Source organism: Citrus sinensis, chromosome 5 (assembly GCF_022201045.2).
Source record: "Citrus sinensis cultivar Valencia sweet orange chromosome 5, DVS_A1.0, whole genome shotgun sequence".
In the NCBI taxonomy this organism is placed as follows: domain Eukaryota; kingdom Viridiplantae; phylum Streptophyta; class Magnoliopsida; order Sapindales; family Rutaceae; genus Citrus; species Citrus sinensis.
In genome coordinates, this window is record NC_068560.1 from 14,784,873 (window position 1) to 14,812,814 (window position 27,942).

At 33.9% G+C, this 27,942-nt stretch overlaps 1 protein-coding gene across 4 annotated transcripts; it reads right to left on the reverse strand.

The window, feature by feature from the left end:
* Positions 1 to 1,522: 1,522 nt before the first annotated feature.
* LOC102608510 (DNA-directed RNA polymerase III subunit 2) lies at positions 1,523 to 24,411 on the reverse strand. 4 transcript variants are annotated; one of them, XR_008054716.1, is made up of 40 exons: positions 23,966 to 24,411; positions 22,929 to 22,998; positions 22,736 to 22,820; positions 22,510 to 22,631; positions 22,077 to 22,169; positions 21,826 to 21,898; positions 21,663 to 21,753; positions 21,503 to 21,555; positions 20,701 to 20,765; positions 19,761 to 19,866; positions 19,484 to 19,594; positions 18,191 to 18,250; positions 17,899 to 17,937; positions 17,625 to 17,675; positions 17,444 to 17,542; positions 14,201 to 14,260; positions 13,971 to 14,063; positions 12,662 to 12,763; positions 12,452 to 12,562; positions 12,195 to 12,311; positions 11,335 to 11,451; positions 11,123 to 11,203; positions 10,087 to 10,191; positions 9,928 to 10,008; positions 9,700 to 9,831; positions 9,570 to 9,614; positions 8,322 to 8,399; positions 8,113 to 8,252; positions 7,899 to 7,989; positions 7,565 to 7,689; positions 7,351 to 7,486; positions 7,122 to 7,252; positions 5,867 to 5,992; positions 5,711 to 5,766; positions 5,488 to 5,558; positions 4,845 to 4,929; positions 4,664 to 4,767; positions 2,169 to 2,297; positions 1,855 to 1,978; positions 1,523 to 1,636 (listed from the first exon to the last, which is right to left on the reverse strand). XR_008054716.1 is itself a non-coding variant. In XM_025094055.2 (39 exons), exons 2-39 carry the CDS (start codon positions 22,961 to 22,963, stop codon positions 1,928 to 1,930), a joined length of 3,450 nt encoding a protein of 1,149 aa, XP_024949823.2. In that variant the 5' UTR covers positions 22,964 to 22,998; positions 23,978 to 24,411; the 3' UTR covers positions 1,523 to 1,927. The 4 variants fall into 4 exon arrangements, 3 of the variants coding, with proteins under 3 accessions (XP_024949823.2, XP_052296931.1, XP_024949825.2); XM_025094055.2 differs by having other exon boundaries at positions 1,523 to 1,978; positions 23,978 to 24,411; XM_052440971.1 differs by having other exon boundaries at positions 1,523 to 1,978.
* Positions 24,412 to 27,942: the final 3,531 nt, after the last annotated feature.

Sequence of the window (27,942 nt, forward strand, 5' to 3'; positions counted from 1 at the left end):
CTCCTGAAGTACAATTACAAATTATAATCGTTCTATTTTTTAAAAAATAATTTTAGCAAACTTAAAAGAGCTGGTTGTCATTATTCAAACAATTTTTTTTTTCAAATAGATCTATTACAAATAAAAACAGAGTGGTGATATCTCTACCTCACAATTTTTATAAATCCACCCCACTCCCAAGAACTAATTACAAAAAGTCTACATTATTTTAAAAAAAGGGAGATTGTCAATTTCTCCTTTACAGTAATTAACATATACCATTTTCCCCCTTGCTGTTTTTATAATGGCCAAAAACCCCCCTGACAGCATAAATTTACAATATTACCCTTATTTTTAACTACTCTTTTATTTATATTTATTATAAATTAAATAAATCACATGAATAGAAACTAAATAAAAAATTAAGAGTTAAAAACAAGAAATATATATTTTGATATTAACAAAAAAATTAATAATAAATTTTTTTATACTTATTTATTTTGTGAAAATTTTCTTTCAATAAATATATAAGAAAATTATTAGTAAAATGATAAAAAAATTATTATAAGAAAACTTGAATGACAAATAAAAATTTATTACAAGATAAATAATAAAATATTTTGCCTATACTTTTACGTTTAATTTTAAAATATTACAAAATGTTTATTATAAGAAAATATTCACAAAATAAATAATTACAAGAAAAAAATTTATTATTAATTTTTTTGCTCATATCAAAACATATATTTCTTGTTTTTAATACTTATTTTTTTTTGTTTCTATTCATGTAATTTATTTAATTTATAATAAATGTAAATAAAAGAGTAGTTAACAATAAAAGTAATATTGTAAACTTATACTGTCGGAAGGGTTTTTGGCCATTATAAAAACATAAAAAAGTAAATGGTATATGTTAATTACTGTAGATGGAAAAGTGACAATCCCCCTTAAAAAATATAAAGAAAGGAAAAGTTTCAAGATTTAATCAAATAAGATCAAAGATCTAACTATTGGCCACGAGCAGATTTTTTTAGGATAATTTGGTCATTTTATGTTATTCGGATAAAATAATCCAACAAACTTATATTAAAATTTCAAAGATACCTAAGTATAAAAGAAATTATAAAACAGATTATTAATTAATTGTTAGAATTTTTTGTTATTCGGTGTATTTAAAATTAGTGTGAATTTATTACAATCATTTTTTAAAAGTAGGATGAATTTATAAAAGTAATGAGGTAAACATATTCCCACTCTTAAGAACAAATTTTATTCATTTATTTTAATTCATCAATCTTATTCTTTATTAACTTCCCGCTGATTTTTGAGAGTATATAACATCCCGTCTAAATACCCATTACTCGTTCTTGGACCTTGGTAGGGTTAGTAGGTATTTTATTTTAAATATCAGGAAAAATTTGTCTCAAATCAAATTTCATATTCCAAGGCGTTTTAATGAACTTCTGAAAATCTCAGTAAAAAATGAACCTAACTAGGTATTTAACTATTGATGATATTTGGTGTCGTTTGATGAGACAAATAATGTTAAAAAAATGGTTTACTATTAAAACGTATGAGATACTATATGGGTTTCCTTTACAACCAACTGATTTGCAGCATGCCAAATTGTTCCAGCTGTCCACCCAAACTCGTCCCTCTGTAAGACAGTAAGAGGAGATGAAACGGAGAAAAGATTCATTTAACTCGCAAATGCTTAAGAAATAAAGCCTTAATTGAGATCCAATTCCAACCACTTGAAATACAAGAAATGCTGCCAGAAAACCACAACCTAGAGCTCTTCATACTCCTATGCACTTTTTTAAAACATGCTGCGAATCCCTACGTAACAGCAAAAGTGTAATTCAATGTCCTCACCATCTGAGATGACTCTGCTACTATGTACAGACCAGATCAAAATCCACATCTGCAAAATGAACAGCCATTGGGATCATGCCTCGGCCAGTTTCAAGCGAGGAACAATATTCATTGATTGGAGTTCCTGAAAGAATGGACAAATGTTAGAAATGTCATCAACAGAGTATTAAGGAAAGCAAAGAATTAGGCAGCCATTCTCGAGAGCAATCAAAATATATGAACTACTCAGCCATACGCGTAAGGATACCCAAAAAGACGTTAATAGTCATCAGTAAAGCAAGTATATTTGGAAAACAATAAGTAAACAACTTCACCTGGATCAGGAGCTTGCATGCATATGGCAGTTTCATGCTAGAAATATTATCGCCATTTTTACAAGTAGAACAAATCCCAGCTTTCAGCTTATGGTTGTAATAGCCCAACAGACCACACACTCTACAAACCTGAGTCACAAGATAAAGAACAGAGCTTACATTTAAAGATAATACCTCCACGTTTCTCCTTCCTTTCAAAAGGGATATACAGAGATGTTTTTGGGTTTGAGGATGCGAACCACCATAAAAACTAACGAAATTGAATCCAACCTTTCAAGTAATCGTGCAAATATATATAAAGTAATATCAACCATGCCAATATATAATGTTTGTGTTTCAAACTCCGTGAAACAGAAACATAATAAAATGCAGGCTTTGACAAAAATTACAAAAGTGATAAATAAACAAGACTTAACAAAAATTTGGTTACTTTTGAATGCGGCGATTCTTTTACACAACCAGGTTAAATATCACAATTCTTTTACACCACCAGTGGTTATGCAGTATTAGCTTGAGGGAATGGAAGCTATCTATATCTCTACTAGATTGAAGGCAAATATTTGCACAATCAAGGAAAGAAGGATCATATGATTCATATCTGACATCAGAGGCATGAAAGGGTAAAGATGACCAAATGTACGTCAGTTTTTCTCCTAGTCTGTGGCGTATGAAATTATCTGGAAAGCACATATAATTTATTTATTTCCATAATCAGTTTGAAAAAGGAATGTTGAACAATAGAAGGCATTCTACCATTATGTGAGTAATGGATCATAACAATACAACTCGTCAACAAGAAATGAAATTCCAACAACTTCCACAGAAGTTCCCATATCATCTGGGTCAATAACAGATAGCAGTAGATCTTGAAATGGGTTAAAAATATATATCGAGGGACTCCAGGAATCCTGGGGCTGTGTCACAAACAGAAATTTTTATTTTTCTAAATATCAAAAATTTAAATATTTTGAATTAAATTTAAAATTTAATATTGCTAATTTTAATTTGATTTTATGATTTATTTAATTGAAATCTATTAAAAAGCTTCATACATAAAAATTTAATTTAAATGGGAATGAATTTATTAAAAAAAAAAAGACTTAATATTATCCATGGATATCCATATCCATGTGAATTAAATTCAGATCCATATCCACCCTGTAAAGCACATCAATATGGATATGGTAATATTGGATGTACATGGATTTCGACAAGGATGTCAATTATTCATACCTAAGCTGGATAATTACCATCCCTATCCAGTATCGAACAAAAGATTATATTTTAGAAGTAGATACAGAATCAAGAACACCGAAAATCCTGTAAAGGTCTTAAAAAATCTCAGGCAATTCTATCTATAATTGCTGCAGAAATTTGACAATAAATGAACTAACAGCAATGTCCAAAACTTTGGTGCAAAAGGATATAAATCCTGGAGGTAGATTGAAAGGATGGATCAAGACGGCAGATTGATTACTAGTCTAGTCCATCGAAGGAGCTGCAGAGCAGATTTAATTTAAGAACAGAGGAGAAATTCAGAGGAAGAAGCTGCATAGCAGATTTAATTTAAGAACGGAGAGAAATTCAGAGGAAATATAAAGGGACGAATTTTTGAATGATAAGAAAGATTGCAGTGTCACAGAGGACCTAAGTTATATACTATCTAGTAGATTATGGAAAATGGAAAATAGAGATTTGTGAAAATGTTGAGCAATTAGCAACAATAAATCTAATCAAATCCATTCTCTGTGGTAAAACAAAGATTTTCTATCAAAACAAAGACAACGTTGTGGAGGGGAAGTGGCTTCATCAGGAATTACCCTAACTTGAGCTTTAAAAGTGGGATCTAGTTGTTCATTCTAATAAGGATTGCTTTGCAGATTGTGATGGATGAATTGCTATCACGGGTTAGGCAGTTCATTCATGGCATATAGATTTTTCTTGTATAGAGACTATTAAACATTATGGTAACTTCAAAAGGATCGACAAATAAAAACAGATATGTGGATCTCTACGAAGCAAGAACTAAAATGGGGAAGACAAATCGAAGTTTCGTTCCAGTATTAATGGAGATGGATAATGGTAGAAGTTCATAAACATTCCTATTAAACAATCACTACAAAGTTAAGTAAATACAGCCAAACAGGAAGATTTTGGGCAGCAATAGGGAAAAAAATGAAGAACTTATTGCTATGTGCACGACACAATCTCATAATCAAAAGTGTTTATAAGGTATCATTGTGTACATTCATAACAGAACATTAACTATATAAACAATTAAGTGAATTCTGGGGTCTAAATGGATAAGTTACGTTAAACATGGTGACATAACAATAAAATCAAATACGAAATTGAAGCTAGTGATTGAAAAATGTTTGATAGCATCAGTAGTGCATTAAACAATAAAAAACAAGCTAAACTTGGACTTCACTAATTAAATCACTCACAATCATACATGAAATAAATGAAAACCTATTTGCACAAGCATGAGATACCTGAACTTCAAAAGGATCACTGGAAACCATTAGGCGCTCAAAAATCAACATGCTAGCTCCATAAGCAATCAAACAATCACGTTCCATTTCTCCAACTCGAAGTCCTGGAAAATGAATTTTTATTGTAATAGAAAACACCTAATTGAATATTAAATAGAAGAAATGTTAGGTTATGGGAAACCTCCATTCCGTGCTCTCCCTTCAGTGGGTTGTCGAGTTAGCATGACACGGGGTCCACTTCCTCGAGCATGCATTTTATCCAGGACCTGATCATCGTCAAATTCTTGGCTATCATGCATATGGTCTAAGATGACACTTCTAACAAAACTAAATGACATAACTCATGCAAGAGTCTCAATTTCAATGAAGATATTAAACTCTCATTGCAAGATTGGATTTTATGTACAAGAGTGTGAGATGACTGATTGTGTTGTTATCAAGAAAAAATACTGTCCATATGTGATGCAATGAAAGAAACAGGTAATTCCAAAATAATACTACCTACTTCAGTGTTCAATTATTTTCCTTTTGTTGTCTGTTTCATTTTTGTTATCTAAAAGAGGAGGAAGGGAATGTCCGTTCCTGTTTGACAGTAGATAAAGCATGTGCAGTTTGCATGTCCTTTTATGTTGAAGTGATTGTTAAGTTTGAAGTATATATCACCAAGGTTAGTTGAGCAGCAAGTTTGATTTCTTGTACCTCAGACATATAACATGCATGCTAATATTTAATGGCTAGTCACTTGCACAGAAAGAGAGAAAAAAGTAAATAATCATGAATCATAACAACACTCAAAACAGCGCAAAAGAAATTACGGAATCTACCATATGCTTTAACTTCTGGTAGTAAATTGGCCCCATGAAAATGTAAGCCTGCAGAGGGCATCCAGTGATACCTGGAGAAAAATTGAAGTTATCAGGATAATTCCCCAACAAACACATGCGTGCATACAGTCTTATAATGCTCTTTCAGTAAGGTAATCCTAATCTTTTGGCTGGATTCCAATGATTATGGAGATTTAATCAGCCAGGATTACAAACAGCAAACCTGAATAAATCATGTCCTTGCCATTGTAGCTAAAGCCATGCTTCACAAGTGTTTCACTGTCATTAAGCAAGGTAAAAAAATTGATAAACTAAATCCAGAATCCTGGACAAGAATCCATGGAAAACAAATTAAAAAGGAAAACAGGGAAAAAAGCACCTTATAGATTCAACTGTGTCTGCATGGCCACTTGGTTCTCCAAAGGCACTTCCATAATGGAACCTACCACACGAAACTCCAGCCTTTCCCCCTAAAAGCTCGATCATTTTACCTACTGTCATCCGACTGAACATAACAAAAGAAAATCAATTAATTTACATACATTTTGAGAGATTTAACCATTTAACTGTTACGACACTTAAAAATTTCATATTCATAAATAAATGTTTCCAGAAGAAATAGACCCCCCCCTCCTCCCCTCTCTCTTCCTTTCTCCTTCTCTCCTAGTCCTGGCAGTAAGATTAGACCTCAAAATTGAAAACTATCAGACAACTGATATTTCTTATGCAAAAAGAAACAAGCAATTATTTTGTGTGTGTGTGTGTGTGTTTTCCTTAGCAACAGAAGCTGAAATTGCATTTACTGATAGACACTAAAAAGAACCTTAAAAGGTGGACCAGAAGGCCTCATGTATCACCAAAAGCTAAAGGGTATTTGTTTAAAAGGATGTTTGACAGTAGCTGAAATATGTTCTGAACCCCATCCTGTTTAGGCATATGAAAAGTGAGTTCAATGGTGGTGTACTATGTTCACGTTACAACCTTGTTACAATAAATTGTGTGCGCTGATGCTATTGGTTTCTTAAGTACTGATGAGTAACTATTTGCCTTGTAATTTGATGTTTCAAGTAATAATGATCAACCGTTTCTTTTAAAGAACATTTTTGCCTTTCATAAAAGGGAAGAGATTCTTGAGAAAAAGGGAACATTTTTGGGGTTGTGGCTTCCAGCTCGTAGCTGTAGCAAGAGATTCTTGAGAAAAAGGGAAGAAACATAGATGGTTTATGAGAAAAGACTTCAAGTTTTTGCAAGAATTAACCAAGTTTGAAGTCTTATCATTTCTTATTAAAAAAGATAAGGCTTCAAATTTTTGTATCAATGTGTCTAGTGGTTAGTTTTGGTTCTCTATGGGAGAGATGGATACAATGTGGGGATCATGCTTTTGAGGCAGATTATTTCCCTCCCCCTGTTTTCCTCCTTTTATATTTGAAGACACATAGTCCACCTTGTATATCTAATCATTTTTCATAAAATCATTGGTTTAAATCTGAGTTTTCTGTATCCCCACAAACTAAGTAAACAGCATTGTCAGATATCTTGAAACCTCATCTTCTTTCCATTTTCTCACTCAGCTATCATAATTACAATATAAATACATGAATGACATCAGTAAACAGTGAAGTGGAAATTATTACCTTGGAAATCCATGAGGATTCATGATCAAATCAGGACAAATGCCACGTTCAGAAAATGGAAAATCTTCCTGCTGAACTATGGTTCCACAGACACCTTTCTGCCCATGTCTGCTACTGAACTTATCACCAAGCTGAGTAAATTTGTTAAATGAAAAATCAACAAGAGTTTTTGAGGAAATAGATAAACAATACTATTTTGCTTTCACTATCATGGCAAAAACATACTTACCTCTGGTCTACGAGTATGGCGAATTAAAAACTTGATACATAAATCGCCATTCTTATCAGAACAAAGAGCAACTCTATCCACTACACAGGTCTCCCCGTCCGGACCCTTGTAAGTTTGTCTGGCGGACCTATATCTACTGCATATCGGAAAATGCTAGCAATGTCAGTATCCGCTGAACACCCACAGAACAATATCCCAGAAAAAAATAGCTGACCTATCTGTTTGTCCTGTTGGAGACATGATTGAACCTCTGGTTTCCAAAGGGGACTCTTTATTGATATAAACATCATTCGGTTTAATAATTTCCCCAGGAGCAGCAAGTCCATCATCATCCAAAATCTACACAAAGAAGAATATGTTGGACAAAATCAACTATTACAGCTTAGGATGCGACAATAAGAGGGGAGAGAAATATTTATAGAAACAATTCTAATGTTGTGTTTTATAATCTCTGCATGCTAATATTCGTTGGAATTGAGAAGATAGTAACAGGTTCTTGCAGAGCCAAAATCACCCACAAGCAGTAAAAGATTAGAATGATGTACAACCTGCATCCTTTCAGCACCAGGACCTGTTCTATCTGGCCTTAGTATCCTGTCCGATGTACTATTTGCATACTTCTGATTGATGGCTGTATACCTGTTAAACAAATAATTTGATCTAAGCAGCTGCAAATTATTTCATTAATTTCAAAAAGATCATGTGAAAGCACAAGGAAGAAAAAGAAATGAAGTCAACAAGGTAAAGAACCGTGCTGTATACTTTTTCACAACAATACAGCGACCAAAACCACGATCTAGAGATGATTTGTTCATGACTATTGCATCCTCTATGTCATAGCCACTATAACTCATCACAGCAACAGTTGCATTCTGCCCTGCTCCAAGCTTGTCATATCCGACCTGATAAAAGCACAACTATCAGCTCATAGTCCATCATTGCTTACAAAGTCACACAAACAGCATACTAACCAGTTCGATTGTCCTTGTTGTCAGTAAAGGCCGTTGAGGATACACCAAAAGGTAAAGCAATGAGTCCATCCGGCACAACTACACAATCAAGAGAGGTTAATATAGCAAACAAAAAGTGGTTCATTCATAAGAATTCAAAGAGGGACCAGCAAATGCTTTTAACTTTGGTAATCTCCCCAATGCATGTGCAAATAACATGAGGTATGAACTCCACATCCATATCAAATTATTAAATAACAAAGAAGAATATTTACATATGACAAATTATAAGCTATACTCACTCAACATATAACGGAAATAGCAAATAGAACATAAAAGTAACGTCGATCAACCTTATTTGATGATTCAATTATATAAAACTAACCTACTGAAAGGGTCTGAGAATTGGTACACAATTTATCATGCCAAAAAAAAAAAAAAAAAAAAAAAACGGAAACAACAAAAATATTTCACAAACACATGGAAAGAAAACACACATCAACAGCAGCTGCATCAGTTTGGCAATCAGAAACTTCCAAAGCTGATTTTGGATTCTCTCCTTTTAGTTTTCTCATAATTCTTAAAGAAAATCGCATTAAATGCATGTACTTCTCAGCATGCATGGTTTCTGTAAGTTTATAAATCCAGTAAATAGCTGTAATATTAATACCACCCTTCCAATAATAGAGAACAAAAGCTCATTATTTTAAGGATTATTATTTTAATTTTTTTACTTTTTATTAATTGGAGACAACATCAAATTATATTAAAACAATAAAAAGAGCATCTTTGTGAGTCAAGAAAACATAATTCACAAGTCTCTATATTGCGACTCCGAAATTGAACACTAAGTTTTCATTTTAGAAGCAGATGATAAATCAAGAGGGAGAATAATCGAATTAATGAAAAGAACAGGCTATGGAGTAACATATGAGAAGTCAAATGATGAATGTGATCCTTAGTCGGATAAACAATGAAGATTGAATGTGATAGCAGTTTTTGGATTTTTTTTTTTTCCTTCAAAATCTTCAAGCACTGTTGTCAACATCGATAAATAAAGGGTTTAGGATATGAAAAAAAAAATTGTTGTTCAGAAACTTCAACAATGCAATACAGTCAACATGGTAGAACACAGGGAGAGAACATAATTAAGAAATAAATGTGACTGTTAGCTATGGAATAGCTAACAGTCAACATGGTAGAACACAGGGAGAGAACATAATTAAGAAATAAATATGTGACTGTTAGCTATGGAATAGCGCCACTTACTTGATTAAATGCTATATTTCCCATAGCTTGCTTCCCCATTGCACACTACATGAAATGAAACCAATGAAATTTTCAGCACTTGGAAACAAAGAATTCCGGATATCATAACATAACAATCTTGCGGACAAACCTGATAGGTATTTCTTGGTGATTGATTATGATGAGGATATGGGATTAGCCCAGCAATAACACCTAGGATTGTGAAAGGCTCTATCTCAATATGGGTTGTATCAGGTGTAGCATCTCCTTCATATAAAGCTATCTATTAAACATAAACCAGCTATTGAGAGTCATTGTCTATCAGATACAGTATCATCAAGAAGAAGATGTCTTCAGAAGTTATTAGATTGGAACAAACCAGAGCATTATTTTCCTCATTAACATCGAGATACTCGATCAATCCCTCACGTAAAAAGTCATCAAAGCTGCGGACTCCATCCTTAAAGAACAAACAAATCCTATTAATTTTAATATAACTGTAATTCCTTCTAGAAGACTTAGCAAAAATGACACCTACCGACAACTCCTTCATATGGTGTTCTTTGATCCTTGATATGCCCTTGTCAGCAATGACAAGTGGACGACAAACACGGCCTCCATCAGAAGCAATGTAAACACAACGCTGACGGACATTACATTTCTTAAAGTTAGCTGTTAATTTATGATTCTAATTTACCTAGAAAAAATAAAAACAGAAAAAGGTAAGGGAACTGTTAAATTTTTAAGCAATTGCACTGTTATCTTAGCAAACTACATGCTTTTGACAAGAACACGGATGATAGTGTCACAATCTGCAACATTTAATTTCATGATAGTAGATGTGTCAACAATTTTTGTTCCTTGAAATGACGTTGACACTGGAAATCAAAATAATTTACAAATGCAAGTGGAACTTCATTGGTAAAATCATTGGTTGTCATTTAAGAGACCTAGGATAATCTCTCACTCCAGGGAAAGGAGGATGGTGCTGGCGGTATCTGGTTCAGTAGTGCATAGGATTCATGGGATCATCGATACGTCCAAAATTTATGTAAACTTTATTACAAGTACTTTTACAGGTTGAAAAGACCTGCATTTTACAAAAGGCAGGAAGCAATGTTCAATGCACCACTAAAAAACTGACAGTTGTCGCAGAAGATTCTTTTTCTTGTTAAAGAATTGCAGGCAAAAACTCTCCCCAATTTGTAGTTTCTGCTAATTCAGCTTTCATTTTTTAAAAATAGGACAGATGGTGCTTCCTCACTCAATGTAAAATACTGATCAGACATTCTTATTCAGTACAATACTTATTTCTTGATTTCAACAAGCTTTATTCTTATAAAGAATAAGACTAAAATGAACAGGAAAAATGTTTCATTGCAATATTCTCTGCCAATATAAGTACGATAAAAAATAAATAAATAAATAAAAAGCATTTTAACACCATCTTGAAAACCCGAAGAAACATAGTTTCCCCTTCTAAAATGATTTGTGTTAGTATTTTACTTCCAAGAAAAAAAAATAAAAGTACCAAAATTATGCTGAAGCAAAATCAAAGTTGAAGACAAATTTACCTGCTTCTCATTTACAAAGACACTAACAAACTCGCCAATTTTGCCAGCTCTACGCAGCTTTCTCATTACATCAGCAAAACACTAAAAGGATAAAGCAATATTGAAAGAGGAATGAGTTCATCACATATACGTAGCTTCCTGCATACTTTAACAGTATATACATTTATCATCGTACGCACAAATTAATGTCCCGTCTTACGAAACATTGTTACCTTAGGCCTCCTATGCTTGCCAAGAATAAGCCCATTAAATATAACCAGAAATGAATTTGGATTGTGAAGCTCTTCTCCAGAGAGAAGTTCCAAATCCTCAACTCCCAAACAATAGCACTGTTGCAGCAACAAAATATACTGTCATATATACTAAATGTGTAAGGTCATACATAATATAGCATCTTTTTTATATTTATCTTTTTAAAATCAACTTTAAAGCTGAAGCGACCATTAAGGGAAGAAAACACCACATATTGCCAAGTATCCCAATTGGTAGTTCAGTTTTTTTTTTTTTCTGTTTCATGTTTCCTTTTGCACAAGTATATGATTGTTAACAAGATATACAATATTGCAGCAATAGTTCAATTAAATTGACATATGTAGAAACAAACATAAAAAGGTTGACATTGGAACTGTAATCACATTTATAGTATGATTTGTAAAGAGAACAAAACAATATTCGTGTTTCCGTTAACCAGGGTTATGAAACTAAACAGTTGCACAGACATAGGCACACGAAAGAATGCTCAAAGGCAGAAATAACAAGTTGGGATTTGAAACTTGATGCAGAAAGAATTCATGTTGTAAAGGCTGCAGCTGTTACTGGACAGGGATATGTATCTACCATTGACTTCAAAGAGCAATCTGGGCCCTTGGCAAAAATCATGTTATTGCAAAGTGGACATACAAGCGGTTGATCTGATAAAAAATCACATTCATGGACTGAATTCAAATCATTTTCAAATAGTGCATAACCTTCACATACACAATATGAAGAGAAGTTGCTGCCTACCATACACAACATTCCAATCAATGTCTTTTTCACAAATAGAACAAATTTTAGGCAAACAAAGGCATACCAAAGAAATTAATGGACCTTCCTCTTCATCAGTTGTGACATGAGTCATAAGAGCAAGGTTTTTAACCAGTCCACAAGCTTCACCTTCTGGAGTATCACATGGACAAAGCATACCCCACTGTTACACAAATTAGAGAGCACAGAAACAGTATCCATTAGTACAACTGAAAAATAGACAACAAAAGCCTAAGCAACTGCATGGCAATCATCAAAATGTGGAAGCCTTTGTAATAAAAAGAAAGGAAAAAAAATAAATACCTGGCTGGGTTGCAATGCTCTAGGTCCACTTACTTTCCTAGATTTTTCAAATTGTGGCGATACTCTAGTCATGTGGCCCAGAGTCCCAATGAATGATAGCCTAGCCAGCACCTGATAATCAAGGATTTTCCATCAGTTTACGATACATGAGCAACCAGCAAGAAGAGCAAACTAAGATAGACTGATCAAATGAAGAGGATACAAACAAACCTGCGTCATGCCTTTCCGGTGCATTTTGAACCGCTTGACGTCAAAGTTGCCAGTAGAAAGGGTCCTTTCAAGACCAACAGTGATACTGTCTCTAACTATAAACTAATATGCAAAGAAAACCCCCAAAAAAAAGGCTCAGAGGATTTTATTTTGGATGTAATGTAGGTACTTGGAATGAGATAAAAGAATTCAGACGGTGTGAGATAAAAGAATTCAGACATGAGGCAAAAAGTAAAGTAACTAGAAAGTAAAAGTTTCAACAGAATTACAAATAATTCAAGTGCATGAGGACAACATCAGAGTTAAATGGATAGACTTCATGATGCCAAGAAGAACAAAGAAAACAACTTGAATTGGGCAATTACTGGTGGTCTTTTAGTACAGTTTGACAGCAAATATTAACTAAAAGACACTAAAGTTACTTCATTCAATTAGTATTGCCCCTTAACAATAACTTTCTCTTTTATTAGAAAATGATTAAAAAAAAAAAGAATCTGTAAAAGACAAGTAGAACAACACTGGACAAATATACACTGGAAACTAATAACTACTTCACTTTGGGATGAAATATTAAACACTATGAGCTATACCTACACAACCAATCCTTTAGATGTTCATGTTTTACACTTCTCATTGAAGGTATATAGATTTTTTTTTCCCTTGAAAAGAACATTATACAATACATGCCGTCTATAAATCCTTATATAAGTGAGTACAAGTACCAATGTCATGGCAGTTCAACTAAAATCAAGTGACTTAATACTGGCTGCGACATAAATGTGTGCTCAGATAAGCTTTTTGATTAAAAAACAGAAATCATTTTGCAAATAGAACAAGATAAAGGATGTGAACCGTGAGTTTAGTACAAAAGTTGAAATAAAGCATCAAAGAAACAGACATATAAGAACAAAATCAAGCAACAACAGCTTTGTAATTGATTAGGAGAAAAAGGAATAGAAGCATCCTAGAATTTATGTGATGTGAAGGGAATACGTAGCAAAGCAGAAACAAAAAAGAGATTAGCAGAAAAAAGGGAAGATTTTGAGTTAAACATTTCAATATGATGTCGATGACAAAGTTAGGGTGCTCATGTTAATTTTATTATTGTTACTATTATTTTTTCAACTTCATCTTGTTCTCATAAGGGGGGAAAGTGCATAAGACTTCAGCAGGTAATGTTCCAAAAGCACCTACAGTCACGTGTACATTTATGAAACACTTAATTTTAAACACATCCTAACACAAGTTTTGTATAATATTATTAACAATAAAATAAAACAAAAAGAAATATCATTAATATCTAGCTTACTTGAGAAAGATCAAATCGGCTAGACCGGCTAGGCTTTGATAGGATGATATCTACTGTCTTCTGAACCTCACTAATCATTGTCTTGAACAAATCCTACAACAGAGAGTCCATTTAGAAGGAAAAACAAGTGGGGTAGGGAGTTGAAGAGGAAGAACCAGCTGGAGATGATGAATAGAGTAGTGAAAAGTAATAAGTCCAGAAAAAGAAAAAAAAGAGTAAAAGGATCATACCTCAAAAAGCAATGAAACTAATTGGCCTGATAACTCCAGCCGTTTATTCCCCACATAATCCTGTTAAGGAAATAAAATCATTTACTGAGATCTGCAGTGGCAAGCACCCAAATACATTCACATTGCATGCACAGTAACTAGCAAATATACACATAATACAATTTAGTTTCAGACGCACTGAAAATCCAAGTTTCCATGTGCTCTTAATTGAACTAAAAAGCATTACCATGAATGACTTAGTGTCAGAACCTTGTCTCGTAAGTATACAAACAGGAAACACCAACTAATCTGATGTAACACGTGAACTACTTTGCTTATGGGTAAGCCAGTGTGCTTTTCAATTTTCTTGTGAAAATGCATTGAAGTTTCATAAAAAGGCCTCACTTTCTTAGTTTTTTGGCAGCTAATGATGTTGGAATCATAAGCCTAAAATATTTGTGCGCGCCTAAAATATCTGTGCACTGTCAGGAAGCAGTTTGACCATGCTCAAAGAGCACTAATAAGGAAATAACCTTGCTCCAGGTTAATATTTTTTCCCCAAAGACCTTAGTTTCTGTGACATATTGGTACGCAACCATACGAGCTTCTGGATGACTAAGTTTCAAGAAATTAATTTGCTATAGTATATTTTAAGTAATTTCTATTCTATGTGCTGACATGCTTGACAAATATTAGTTAAAACTTCCCTGTCAGTGCAACCCCCCACTATACCAACTTGACCCACCGACAGAAGTCACGTTAGCGTGCCAGAGATTAGATAAAAATGTGACTTAGTGAACATAGAAATCCCAACAACTGCATTGTACTATTATTTATCAGATTCTCGCACATTGTCCAATGCAACACACATATTGAACAAGCATAACATTCTATTCACAGGCATCCTCTACTTATCCAAGATTAATAATAAGGATAGCTGGCCAGCAGGATTCGCAGCAACTATCCCTTTGGGGAATTTATAACAGGTACTAAATGTAAGTAGGGGATCTTGGAGGTTTGACAACCAATTTAACACAGAAAAAGAAAATGGCATGGTATTATTCCCTCCAAGAAGGAAGTTTCATTTGTCTCTTTGTATGACACATGTTTCAGTTTTCCATTTCTATTTTATCAGTCGATTTAAAAGATATGGCAACCTGTTTTAAGTGTCTACGTGTCTGCCATCGGTTATTACAGGCTCGGGTATTCCTTTTTTACTCCTAGATTTTCTACATTTTTGAAAACACCAACATCAAAGCTGTTGGATGGCCATCACAAGCATAAAGTTGAATTGCTTACTCACACTCATTGTAAAACAGTGCAAGAACTTCAACTTAAAGTTTTGGCTTCAGTTGAAGTCAGTCTTGATGATGTTAAGCACAAAAAGCAGATGACAAGATGAGATTATTGGTTTGCCATTATTGTGGTGCTCGTGGCAGTTTGTTATTGTTTCTGAAAAAGCTTGGGCTGGAGAGAGAGATTTTATTCCATTTTCAAACTTCTATCTCAATTATTAGAGTTTCTTCTCTGATTGCAAATTATGGGGTCTACAAATGCTTTAGTTGGGTTTTCCTGATCTTGATTACTTTGCAAAAGGCAATTCTGTTATATTAAGATTCTTAAAAAAAATGTCAGTTTTTATTTTAAAGAGATGACAACGTTTTTATTTTAAAAAGATGACAATTTTTATTTAGAAATAAGAGTATGGCCTCTGATTTCAGTGAGACTAGAAACACTAAGGTGGCTAACGGAATAGAAAGGTTGATGAGGGATTTCTAATGGGAAGGTTTTGATGAAACAAACAGCACTCACCTAATTAGATGGGATGCAGTTTCAAGATCTAAGTTTAAAGGAGTGTTAGGAATTTGAAATGTGGTGAAGATCAATAGAGCTCTTTCATCTAAATGGCTGTGGAGATTTCCTCTTGAAATAAATTCTCTTTGGCATTCAGAGAATAGAAGTATGGCCTCCATTCAAATGGTTGGGACTCTAATGTGGTTAACAATGAAAGTCTTCGAAGCCCTTGGAAACCAATCTCAAAGGAATATTCCATTTTTTCCTTCTCACATTAAACTAAGTGTGGGGAATGGTAAGGAAATTCTGTTTTGGGAGGATAAATGGTTAAGAGATTTTTCTTTATGTGAGTGTTTCCCTTGCCTCTATAGGCTCTGTCCTACAAGAAATGTTCCTATAGATTTATGTAAATCTTCTTCCTCTTTGTTGAATTAGCAGTGGAATTTCAACTTCAAAAGAAACTTGAGTAATAGAAGGATTATGCTTCTCTCTTGGAGTTGTTAGACAATGTTGATATCAAAGAAATGAAGACAAAAGATTGTGGAGTTTGGAGACATCAGGCCATTATTCTTGCGAATTTTATCTTAGCCGGCTGATTAATGATGTCTCCTTTGCTCAATTTTTACCCTCCAAAACGATTTGGAAAGCTAGTACTCCCCCTAAACTTCAAGTCTTTTTGTGGGCCTTGGCACAAGGAAAATTTAATTCTGGAGAAGTGATTCAAGGAAAGCTCCCTAATATGTGTCTTTCTCCATCTTGTTGTATGATGGGCAAAACAAGTGCAGAGAGTTCTAATCATCTTTTTCTTCATTCATTTATGGCCTCAAAGTCATGGAATAGGTTGTGCAGAAAGGCTAACATTTTGTGGGTCATCCAAGTTCTTGTCACTCTATACTTATGGAGAATTCCTTTGCTTTTGGCGAAGGAAAAAAGGCAAAACTCTATGGAACTGTGCTGTGGCAGCTTTGTTTTAGGTAATATGAAATCTTCGTATTTTTGAAGGGGAAAATGTGGATAACATTGAAGAATTGTAGGATAGAGTCCATATTCTAGCTTCGCTATGGGCTTCAGATTCTAAGGAGTTCCAAGATTTACCTTTTTTCTTCATTCATCTAAGGTGGGAGAGGTTTTGAGATAGGTGTCTAGGCTGATTTAGTATTGTAGAAGGGTGATTGGTATATTTTGCTATAGCACAGAAAAGTTTTCACTATTTTGCTTTCTTAGTGCACTGCTGGTCCACTTCTTGTAACCATTCTTCATCTTTAATACAATTTACAGTTTCCTATATTAAAAAAAAAAAAAAGAAATACTGAAGTGAAAGGTATGCTGCAAAGAAAGGAGCTACTGACACACTCACTTTGGTGACTGGATCAATTAACACTCCTCCAACAACAATTTACTAATGATAATAATAGCAAAAATAAAAGAGAAAAGATGAAGCTTTTATCCATACACATATTCAACAATTACCTTGTCATCCATTGCATCCTTATTTAACATTGCCTCCACCATTCTTCTCAACATGACCGCAACATAAAAACATTTTGGACGGAAGTTATTGTTATGCACCTAGGAGAAAGAGATATACTGCTGTGAAAAAATTTTGAAATTGGAAAGTGTCTTCTAAATGAAATACAGGAACATAACTCACAGGGACATTGGCAAGAAACACATCTCGAAGAATAGAAAAAGCTCTTCCTTCCTATAAAAGCATAAAGAATAGTTACTACTAAACTTGCCAGAGCAAAACAAAATTCTCCAGAAACGAAATTTCCTGTGCTGATATCATGATAAAACTTCATAGACTTAGTAGAAATGCTACAAATAAAACAGAAGATGGGGACAAAGTTTCAGAGAGCAAAGCCCCGCAAGTAACACTTAGATAAGCATAAAGAAAGAACTTCACACAGCGATAGAGAGATTACCCTATCGTTTGGTGGACTACCAAATGTAGACCTTTTCACCTGTAATGGTAACACCGATTAAAACCGAAAGTTTTGTGTCTTCCAAAGTAATAAGCATAAGATGAAAACTAAAATAAATGACCATATGGTAGAAACTAAAACGGTCATCAATTACATTATGTATATATACAGAAGAATGTGTTTTGACATAGGCTCCTCTTCCTAAAAATTAAGCTTTCAGGATTAATAGTAACTCAAAGGCTTCATATAAATGAAGAGGAGAAGTGCATGAATGTTAAGAGAGCCCCAGAACCTTTCCCTCAAGATACTCCAACGCTTTCTCTTGTGTATATATATCCAGGTTTGCACATTCCTGACATGAATACAAAAATATATATATATAAGAATGCATGTTATCATTATTTAAATCATGTGAGGGGAGAGATGAAATTATTTGCTGTAAACGTTCAAAATTAATTAAATATTTGTAGCTTAAAAAATCACTTGTTATCAAGCATAAATGGTTTTATATCTAATGTGCTTTGTGCAAATCAACTATCATTAAATTTAAATGGTTTTATATCTAATGTACTCTGTGCAAATCAACTTCTAGTAAAATACGGAAAAAAAATAAACATAAAAAAGAAGAATATGTAAAGCTTTTGTATTGCTGTCACTTATTTGATTAATTTGTTATGGGAACTATTTTTAAAAAAGAAAAAGAAAGCATAAACACTGGTTGTTGAGAAGTAAATCATTTACATTTATCTGAATGATCATCCTTCTGTGTACTCAACAACTACTTAAAGTAACTAAATTTATGGAAATCTTTGTTCCATACATCAACTTTTAACAATATACGTTATAACCTGATTAAATTAACTTTTTCAAATCTTATGCGCAATATATCTCAAACTATGCAAATGAGAAAGCTAGCTCCATGAATGTTTCCATCAGGTCTGTTAAACATCCTTTTTTAGCCCTTCTTGATATGCCAAATGAATTAAAAGTGCTAAAGATAGACCGAGAGAAATGCCTCCACCCATCCAAAAAAGTCATCCTAATGTTCAATATCTAGTGAAATAATCTCAGACCCAAAAAAGAAGAATGACAGTTTTATAAGGCAAAATGTACTTATATACATAACTTTAAAGTAACCACAAGTGCTAAACAAGCAAGCATGTATCACAAACTTCATGTCCTATCAATCAAGAAATAATCAGATCCAAAATTTCCAAATATATTAAGGAATGAAGTGCTACCATTTCAGACATTCCAAATATCTGAAGCAATACATGTCCAAGCAGTAAAAGAAATTCCGTGATATACATTCAACTGCAAACACTGTATGACTATATCCTTATCAACTGCTAAGTAGATGATGAACAAGTAACAAACATAATGCTTATGACTAATTCTTTATCAACTGCTAAGTAAATGATGAAAAAGTAACAAACATAAATGCCCTGGAATTACAATGCCCTGACAAGTCTAGATAAGAGCAATAAGTGTAAGGAAAATTCTCATGCAATCGAAAATCAAATTCTTTTGGATGCTATTAAACAAAGATGATGATTTCAAGGCTGATGACTTCAAGGCTGATTACCTCAATTGAAGGCAAAAGTAAGGCACTATATCGAGGATCTCTTCCAACCATCTGAACAACCTCTTGATCACTTTCCATCCCCATAGCCTTCATTACAACCATGATAGGAATCTACAAAAGTAATTCATAAAAAGAGCCTATCCATTTAAATGTGATAGGAATCTACAAAAGAAACTCTTGAAAAGAGCAGATCCATTTAAATAATGTAAAGAGAGGGACAAGCAAGTGATAAGAAAAGGAAATTAATATTAAATAAGATATAGTCTGGCATGCAAACCTTTTTCACAAATTGATTAAGAAGTAAATACATCTTCCCCTTCTCCATTTGGATAACTGTTTTGCTTTTCACCGTCTCTGTGCTACTTGTAACAGATGCATTTATACTGAAAACATATCACAAACAAGGGAAACAGATATTTCACTAGGGGAATACTAAGAAGTGAGTATATTTGTGAACAATTAAAAGGCAAATTCTTTGGCTTTGACTCCTAGAAAGATTAACACATCTGATGAAGTCCAAAGAAGGCATTCAACGATGTCTCTCCCTAGCTTGGAGTGTTTTATACAAAAATAGTGAAGATACCATATTTTCCCCCATTGCATTGTAGCTTTTATTTTTTGTGACAAAATAAATGATGCCAGGAAGGTAAGTGGCACCCATTCCTAGCAATTACATCCTAAAGAATATACTTTTGCTTTTCTGAAACGAAAAAAGCCAAGACTCAACCAATCCACAGTTGTAATGGTGTTGCGGGTGATTTGGCAAAATATGAATAGCTAATTTTCCTAGGAAAAGGAGCAGAAATCCATTGCTCCATTGCATATGGGATCAAAAACTTTCTCCTTTTTCTCGAGTTTTATATTGTGTTATAAAAAAAACAAAAGATGCCAGCATCTAACAACAGGTTTGCATCCAATAGACAAGGTTCAAGGTGAATTGAAGGGCAGAAGATGACAAGACTTTTACTTTCTGATCTGAATAAGTTTGTAGCATGTCTCAAATTAATTCTTGACTTTGATATTTAACAAAATAATCAAAGATGACCTGTGCTATCGAAGCTACAGCTAATAAGCAGCAAGCACAGTAAAATATCCAATGAATGAAAAAAGGGAAGATGCAAAAGATTATAGGAAGTGTTATGGAGCAACAAATCCAGTCATCGCAAGAAGTAGAATCAAGGCAAAATAAAAAAGTATAGTAAGAAAAAGCTACTCACTTGCCCTTCTTGTCAGTGTCAATAATTACTCTGTTCTTCGAAAGTTGTTCTTGTATTAATAGCACCTGAAAGAGAGAATGTCATTACAGGTTGACAACCAAAAATGTTCAAGAAGAAAGCAACAAACAAGATAGTCAAACTAAGAGAAATACTAAAGTGAAGGATAACTGACTCTATTCTATGAAACCCAAGCCAATAAAATTGACAAAGGTCAACAATTGAGCAGCCCCGACATCTAATTGATAAGAGAATTCAGTATGGTAATATCCAGGACAAAATCCACAAGTGAAATCCAACTCAAAAAGATAGCATAAGATTGAGGCTAACACAGCATAATATCACCTTTTCATATGAAATAAAATTATCTGACATTCAATATAATTTTAACATTGTTACTATAGACATATAGTAAGAACTTGAGGGCATTAGAAAAATATTCCTACACCTTCAACGGCAGTACAAGATATTGAGTAACATTTCATAAGATAGAGCATCATGTCCACAAGCAAAAGGTATCATCCAAAAGTATATGAATTAATACCAGATATGAATCAGTCACAATTTTCATTAAATAGGTCATGTCAATAAATGTTTTACTGATTAGATAGAAAGAATTGTTTGCTCGATTTGTTTAAACTCATTGTATGTGTAGAAAAGTTTAACACCTCATATTGCATAAAATTCAAAACCCCTGACAACATTAACACGTTCTATTGCCTACATCAGCGCAAACTTGCATAGGTAGTTCTGGCTGAATTTTCCCTCTTCTTCCTAAAATTAAAAAGTATAATGCAAATATTACCTTCTCAGTTCCTTTAATGATGAAATATCCACCAGGATCAAGAGGGCACTCACCTAATGTCAAGATGAAAAGCAGTAATGATAATTACTCAATGTTAATGAGGAAGCATACGGAGAAGAGATTAGACAAGTCATGAATTTTAATTTTCACATAGAAATACCAAGTCTTGCCAGCTCAGCTTCATCCTTTCCATATAAGACACAGCGACAACTCCGCAACATGATGGGAATTCTTCCAATGACAACATCATTCTGCAAGGGAATTAACACGTGATAAGCAAACTACCTGTTGCAAACACAACCAAAAATGTTACTATAAATTACCTTCTCCATGGTGGTCTTTTCGGTATGACTTCCTTGAACATATTCAATATTGACCAATATAGGCGCAGCATAGCTGAATATACAGCATATCCATGGGACAAAAACTCAGATGTATGAATGCAATTTATAACATAAACCGTGAAGTACACAGAGTTACACGAATGTAAATGTAGTTTTTAGGCCCAATACACTTACTAGAAGAAATATTATCTTAGGTAGATGTGAATATAAATAGCAACATAAGTACATACGTCATATCAGATAAGCGGCACATGTGAGGATTAAGTTTTTCACTAACACCATCCACAGTCATAGACGGCTGGCCAATTCTAACATCTTTAAACCTGCAGAAAGAATTGATTGAAGAGAGAACAAAATTCAATGAATGAATAAAATAATTCTACACGATTTTACACAACTGGACAAAATTAAATGACTATTTGGATGATAAATGAATATTGAAGTGAACCAAATTGTCTTGTGCATGATTTTCTGATTAAAATTCTAGCTAAAAACAAACCAATAAAATCAGGTAGCAATGAAGTTCATGATTGTAAATATTCTAAAAAAGAGGAGTGGTATGTAAGTCCTAAATCATTTTTAAATTTCTGTTATAACAACATATTGAATAATCACCTTCAATTTTTCAAATGCTATATAAAATAAATCAAAGCAAACATTAACCTGAGGAATATACTTGGATCAATTCCGGACACAATACGATCATTTGCACGAACAATCTTCCTAATACCAGTATTAACAAAGTAATTGAATGAGTCCAAATGCTGTTTCACCAGCCCTCTGACCTATAAATTCCAAAACAATAACGAATTTCATAAAAATTGTGATAATCACAGAACACCATAGTAAAACCTAAATCCATAAAATAAACACAGAGAATTTTGAGTACCTTCAAGAACTCAGGAAGAAGTTGGAATTTATCCACTACAGATTTCACGGGAGCAGCGAGCTTTTGCTTGTCTGGTAATTGCTCACTACCACCAAATTATTTTTAGTTAAAAATAAGTAAATCTGTAACTGATAAATTAAACAACAAAAATATGTATGTATGTGAGAAAGAGAGATTAGAAAACTGCTTGTACTCTTTGGGAGACTCTTCTACTTGCATCAAACCCATAACTGATTTGCTAGAGCTTTTACTCTTCTTAGCTTCTGTCACCAAACAAGTATCAAAATCAAATAAGATAACTTAATAACAATAATAATAATGCATTTTCATATCTAAAACTACAAAATTTCACTTTCCGTTGATGAATTAAATATGCAATCCAACTCTATGGCCCTAAGCTGGATGACACACAGAACTAGCAATATCTTAGGGATTTTTACTAATGCTATTTCTTTCATGATTCCATTCGTTTACTTAAAATGAAACAGCAATGGACATAGGAGTGCGCAGTTTAGATTCGGTTCTGGTCCCAAACCAAATCAAACCAAAACCAATCGGTTCCAAATAATATGAGCTCAAGCAGAACCAAAATTTAGAGCAGAGCCGAACCGAACCAAACTGAAATATTTTGGCTTGGTTTGGCTCTAAATTTCTGTTTGGTTCTGTAGATTCAGTTTGGGCATCTTTCACCTGTATTAACTGAATTTTTGCTCTTCATCTGTATTAATTGAACCATATAGTTTTGCTTTCCACTGCACTAACTACAGTGTAACACTAGGTAAATACCCACTACAAATTATAAATCCATAATAACAAAACAATAAAATAATAAAACACCAAAAGTTCACAATATCACATTATCCGGAAAAAAAAGCAACACCAAAGTTCCATTGCCATTGACATTCGCCAAAACTCCACAACAACACACACTTCTATATTATTCTTTATATTAACAGAGTGAAAAAAATGCATCAACCCTGTTACCATCTCATAAAATATATTCTAATCAGTGCATCAATTATCTGCGTCCAATTTCATTAGCAACAACAGCATGACAGAAATCAAATCAAATAAATAGTATGAATGCCGAATGGAAGAAACAAATTAAACTATCTACTACAAAATCTATTAAATTAAACTATTAAAGTATTAATCACAACTCAACTAAGTAATTAATTTGAATAATTCAATTAATGACAAAAATTAACAAAAAATAAATAAAAAACGAACTCTATAGCTCACTGTCTCTAGCAGCCGGTGCGATGGCAACGGCTGAACGAGGCTGCGACGGCAACAGCCGGTGCCTGGCGACAAGATTGCTGAAGCACGATCACAATCTGCCGTCTGCTGTCAGCCGCGAGCTAATAAAAAATATTGGATCACAGAGAAAGTGAGAGTGAGCGTGAGAGAGAGAGGGGCTGGCGGCTGCTGCGCGAGAGAGAGAGACTCAGAGTGCAGTGAATTTTGAGGACAATTGAATAGAATTTAGAAAATAGGAATGAGGGACTCAGCGATTTTTCTTTTCTCAATTTGTGATTTAAAATCACCTTCAAAGAAGCCTCTACGACGGCAAGAAGAGTGGGCTTTCGCCTGTGAGGCGGTGACGGATTGGTTAAGGGCGCTCAGGGTTTTTGAAATTTGAAGAGGTTCTTCAGACTTTGGGGAAATTTACATAAGTGGCCAGAAAGCTTTTGTTTTTTAAAACTGGCCCCTCTAATCTAACTTTGTTCCCTCGTAACTAGCCAAGTCCTCCTTTTTGGGACCAAAATATCCTCAACATTCTTACTCCCAACTCGCACAACTCCGACGTCAATCTCTCAACTCTCATCTCTCGACCGACGATGACACCTCAACCGACGCCACACGGCAAAGGCAATGGCATCATTCCGTGCACTCGACATCAGTGGCAGCATACGTAAATAAAAAAATTGAACAGTCGGCAGCAACCGTGATTAATCATTTTTTGTAAAATAAAATCGTTTTTGTGGATTGGGGTTAGTATTAGGTCCATTCAATCGATTAGTTACTTGAGTTTTGTTGTGAAATTGAATTGATTTTACTATTGATTGCATGCTTTGGTTAGTATTAGGTTTGTGTTAATTTACGATTTATTATTGCTCATTCTACGTGATAAGTGGTTGTCGCACCAAATATAGAGCGACAAGCACTATCGCACAACACAGAAGTTGTGCTTTGTCGGATAGGTTCCTGTCGCACCTGTGTTCGGTGCAATAGATACTTATTATTTAGAGTAATGATACGGCCACAAACTCTTGTACAAACTTATTTTGTACAAACTGATGTGACATTAATTCATTGGTTGAATTAAATATCACTTGGCCCACATAATTTGTTTTTATTAATTTATATTTTAATTCAACCAATGAATTAATGCCACATCAGTTTGTACAAAATAAATTTGTACAAGAGTTTGTGGCTGTATCATTACTCTATTATTTATGTGCAACAGACACTTGTTGTTTCATGCGACAGGAGACTATCGCACATAAACACAAGTTCTTAGTAATTACTCTGTTTTTTTTTTTTTTTGAGTTGGCTTCGAGGGTTTATTTTGTTTTTTAGCATTGGATTGTAGTTAGTGATAGTTTGTGAGAATGAATTAGGGAAGTTTTCATTTTTATTAGATTTGATTGTGATATCATAACTAGGTAAAATTTCTTTTTTTCGGCTCATGAATTTGTTCTTTGTGCATGCAAATTTCAATTGATTGTATTGTATGGCAAAATGCTGCTGTATCTGGTTATTTGTATTGTTCTATATTTTATTTTGTAAAAAACTACTTAATTAATCACTAGACTCGGGAATTAGGAAGTTGAACCGTCTGTCGTCTTGGTTTGGGCAATAAGTTAACACCCTGCTCTTTTATATTATAGCAAATATTGATGTTGGTGTAGCACCTAGGATCTTTTTTAAGCTTAATGTTTCTTGTGTTTAGATGGAAAAGGAAAAATCATCATAAAATTGTCATGTGATTAGTGATGGCAATGGGCACCGCCCGCAGCGGGTTTGCTATTACCAAACTCAAACCCGCACAAAATTTAAATTACCAAACCCACCCGCAACCCGCAACTAGTTTTAATTTTTTCAAAAAAACCCACCCGCAGCGGGTTTTAACAATTACCAAACCCGCAATGGTATCCGGCGGATTTTTTGTGGGTTTCCGTATTTAAAATCATAAATGTTTAATATATAAATTTATAATAATAACCTCAAATTTCATATAACATACTCAATTTTATATTTAAATAATGTAAATAAAAAATTAAAATTTCCACATTAATTCAACACAAATTCTCAAATTTAAGTATAAATTACACAAATCCATTTAAAAAACACAAACTAGTATCTAAAAATAATAATTACATTTCATATTATCATTTAAAACAAGCTCCAAGAGAAGATATTCATTTCATTCACCACTATAAGCACCCATCCAACACAATGTCTATAATAATAATTAAGATTAATATTTTCAAATACTAATTCGAAGGGAAATGCCTTTAGTTTTCTTTAGGTTATGATTTTCAAATAGGAGATGGGTCACATACAATATACACAACTTTGAACCTTTGGCTATTTGGTAATTTGATTAATGACATTATTTTCTTTATACATTTTTAGATTAAAATTAAATTAAAAATATTTGGAAAAAATATTGCGGGTTTGGGGGATATCCACGCTGGTATCCATCGGATATAAGGTTAATACCAAACCCACCCGCATCCATGAGCGGGTTTTAATTTATAATATTAAACCCGCCCGCAACGGGCGGGTTTGAGGCGGGTTTGCGGGTACAATTGCCATCCCTACATGTGATAAATGTGTAATTTTAGTAATCTTCATGTTATGGCTGGATGTCGCTATCACGACATTGTCTAGGCAATATTGTTCAGATAACTTGATACAGTCCTTGAAATACTAACTAGGCAACCCAAGAGGGGGGGTGAATTGGGATTTAAAAATTAAGCTAAATAAACCACACAACAATCCAATCTAATGCCTTAATAAATTCGAAAACAATAAATTCAATGAAAGCACAATAATAAATGAGCAAGGGAAGAGAAAGCAAACTCAAGGATTTTTACGTGGTTCGGCAATCCCCGCCTACGTCCACGCCTCCAAGCTCACCGGGCTTGAGGATTTCACTAAGCTAGCCTCCCAAGGCTTCAAACGCTTACACTTGACTTCCAAGGTGTCAATGGACCTTTACAACAAGAGATTATCCCCAATCTCTTAACCCAAGTGTATCCCAACACTTACAATCACTCAAAGTAAAAGATTACAAATTGTTTTTCTCTCACACAATATTTAAGATTACAAATCAATGCCCAATGTGTGAATAGATGAAGAGAAAATGTGTTTAAAGCTCTATGAAGATTGTATTCTCGAATATAAGCTCAATGGTTGTGTTGTGATCAATCTTTGTTTGAATTTGAATGAGCTTATTTATAGATGCAGCTGAAAACTAGCCGTTATTGACTTTCTGCACACTGTCGGATCACCGTTAGCTAGATGTCGGATCGCCGTTTGACTGGTCAATATGACCGTTGGGCTGATTTTTCAAATTGTCGGATCGCCGTTATCTAGATGTCGGATCGCCGTTTAGGTCCAGAGGCTACTGGTTGATATCGGCGAGCCGTTTATCACACATGTCGGTTCGCCGTTAATGTCCAGAGACTACCCTTCAGTTCTGGTTGATATCGGCGAGCCGTTTTATCAATATATCGGATCGCCGTTTAGGTCCAGAGGCTACTGGTTGATATCGGCGAGCCGTTTATCACAAATGTCGGTGTGCCGTTTTCGTCCAGAGGCTAATCTCCATTTCTGCTTGAAATCGGCGAGCCGTTTACTACAGATGTCGGATCGCCGTTTTCCACAAAAACTGCTGCAGTGAACTATTTTGCAAGATGACTGTTTTGTCTCCAAATCTTTATAAAAATACTTTATGAAACTTGTCAAAATAGATGAAAATTATGTTGAGCTTTTAAAACAATTAATCAATCTTAATCATGTTTGTTATCATCAAAATCAATAAGGAATAATTTATGTCAACAATCTCCCCCTTTTTGATGATGACAAACTTTTCAAGAAAATATTTGTGCAATTTTGCTCCCCCTAAATATGTGCTCCCCCTAAGTGAAATTTTGAAAGACTTGTTAACTCCCTTAAAAAAATATTCAACTGTT

Coding starts and splice junctions, on each gene's coding strand:
- LOC102608510 (XM_025094055.2), bottom strand. CDS start 22,963: ATGGGTTTGATGCAAGTAGAAGAGTCTCCCAAAGA. Junction 5,559..5,710: donor CAAGGACATGATTTATTCAG/GTTTGCTGTTTG, acceptor ATTTTTCTCCAG/GTATCACTGGATGCCCTCTG. Junction 4,930..5,487: donor ACCAGAAGTTAAAGCATATG/GTAGATTCCGTA, acceptor GACGATGATCAG/GTCCTGGATAAAATGCATGC.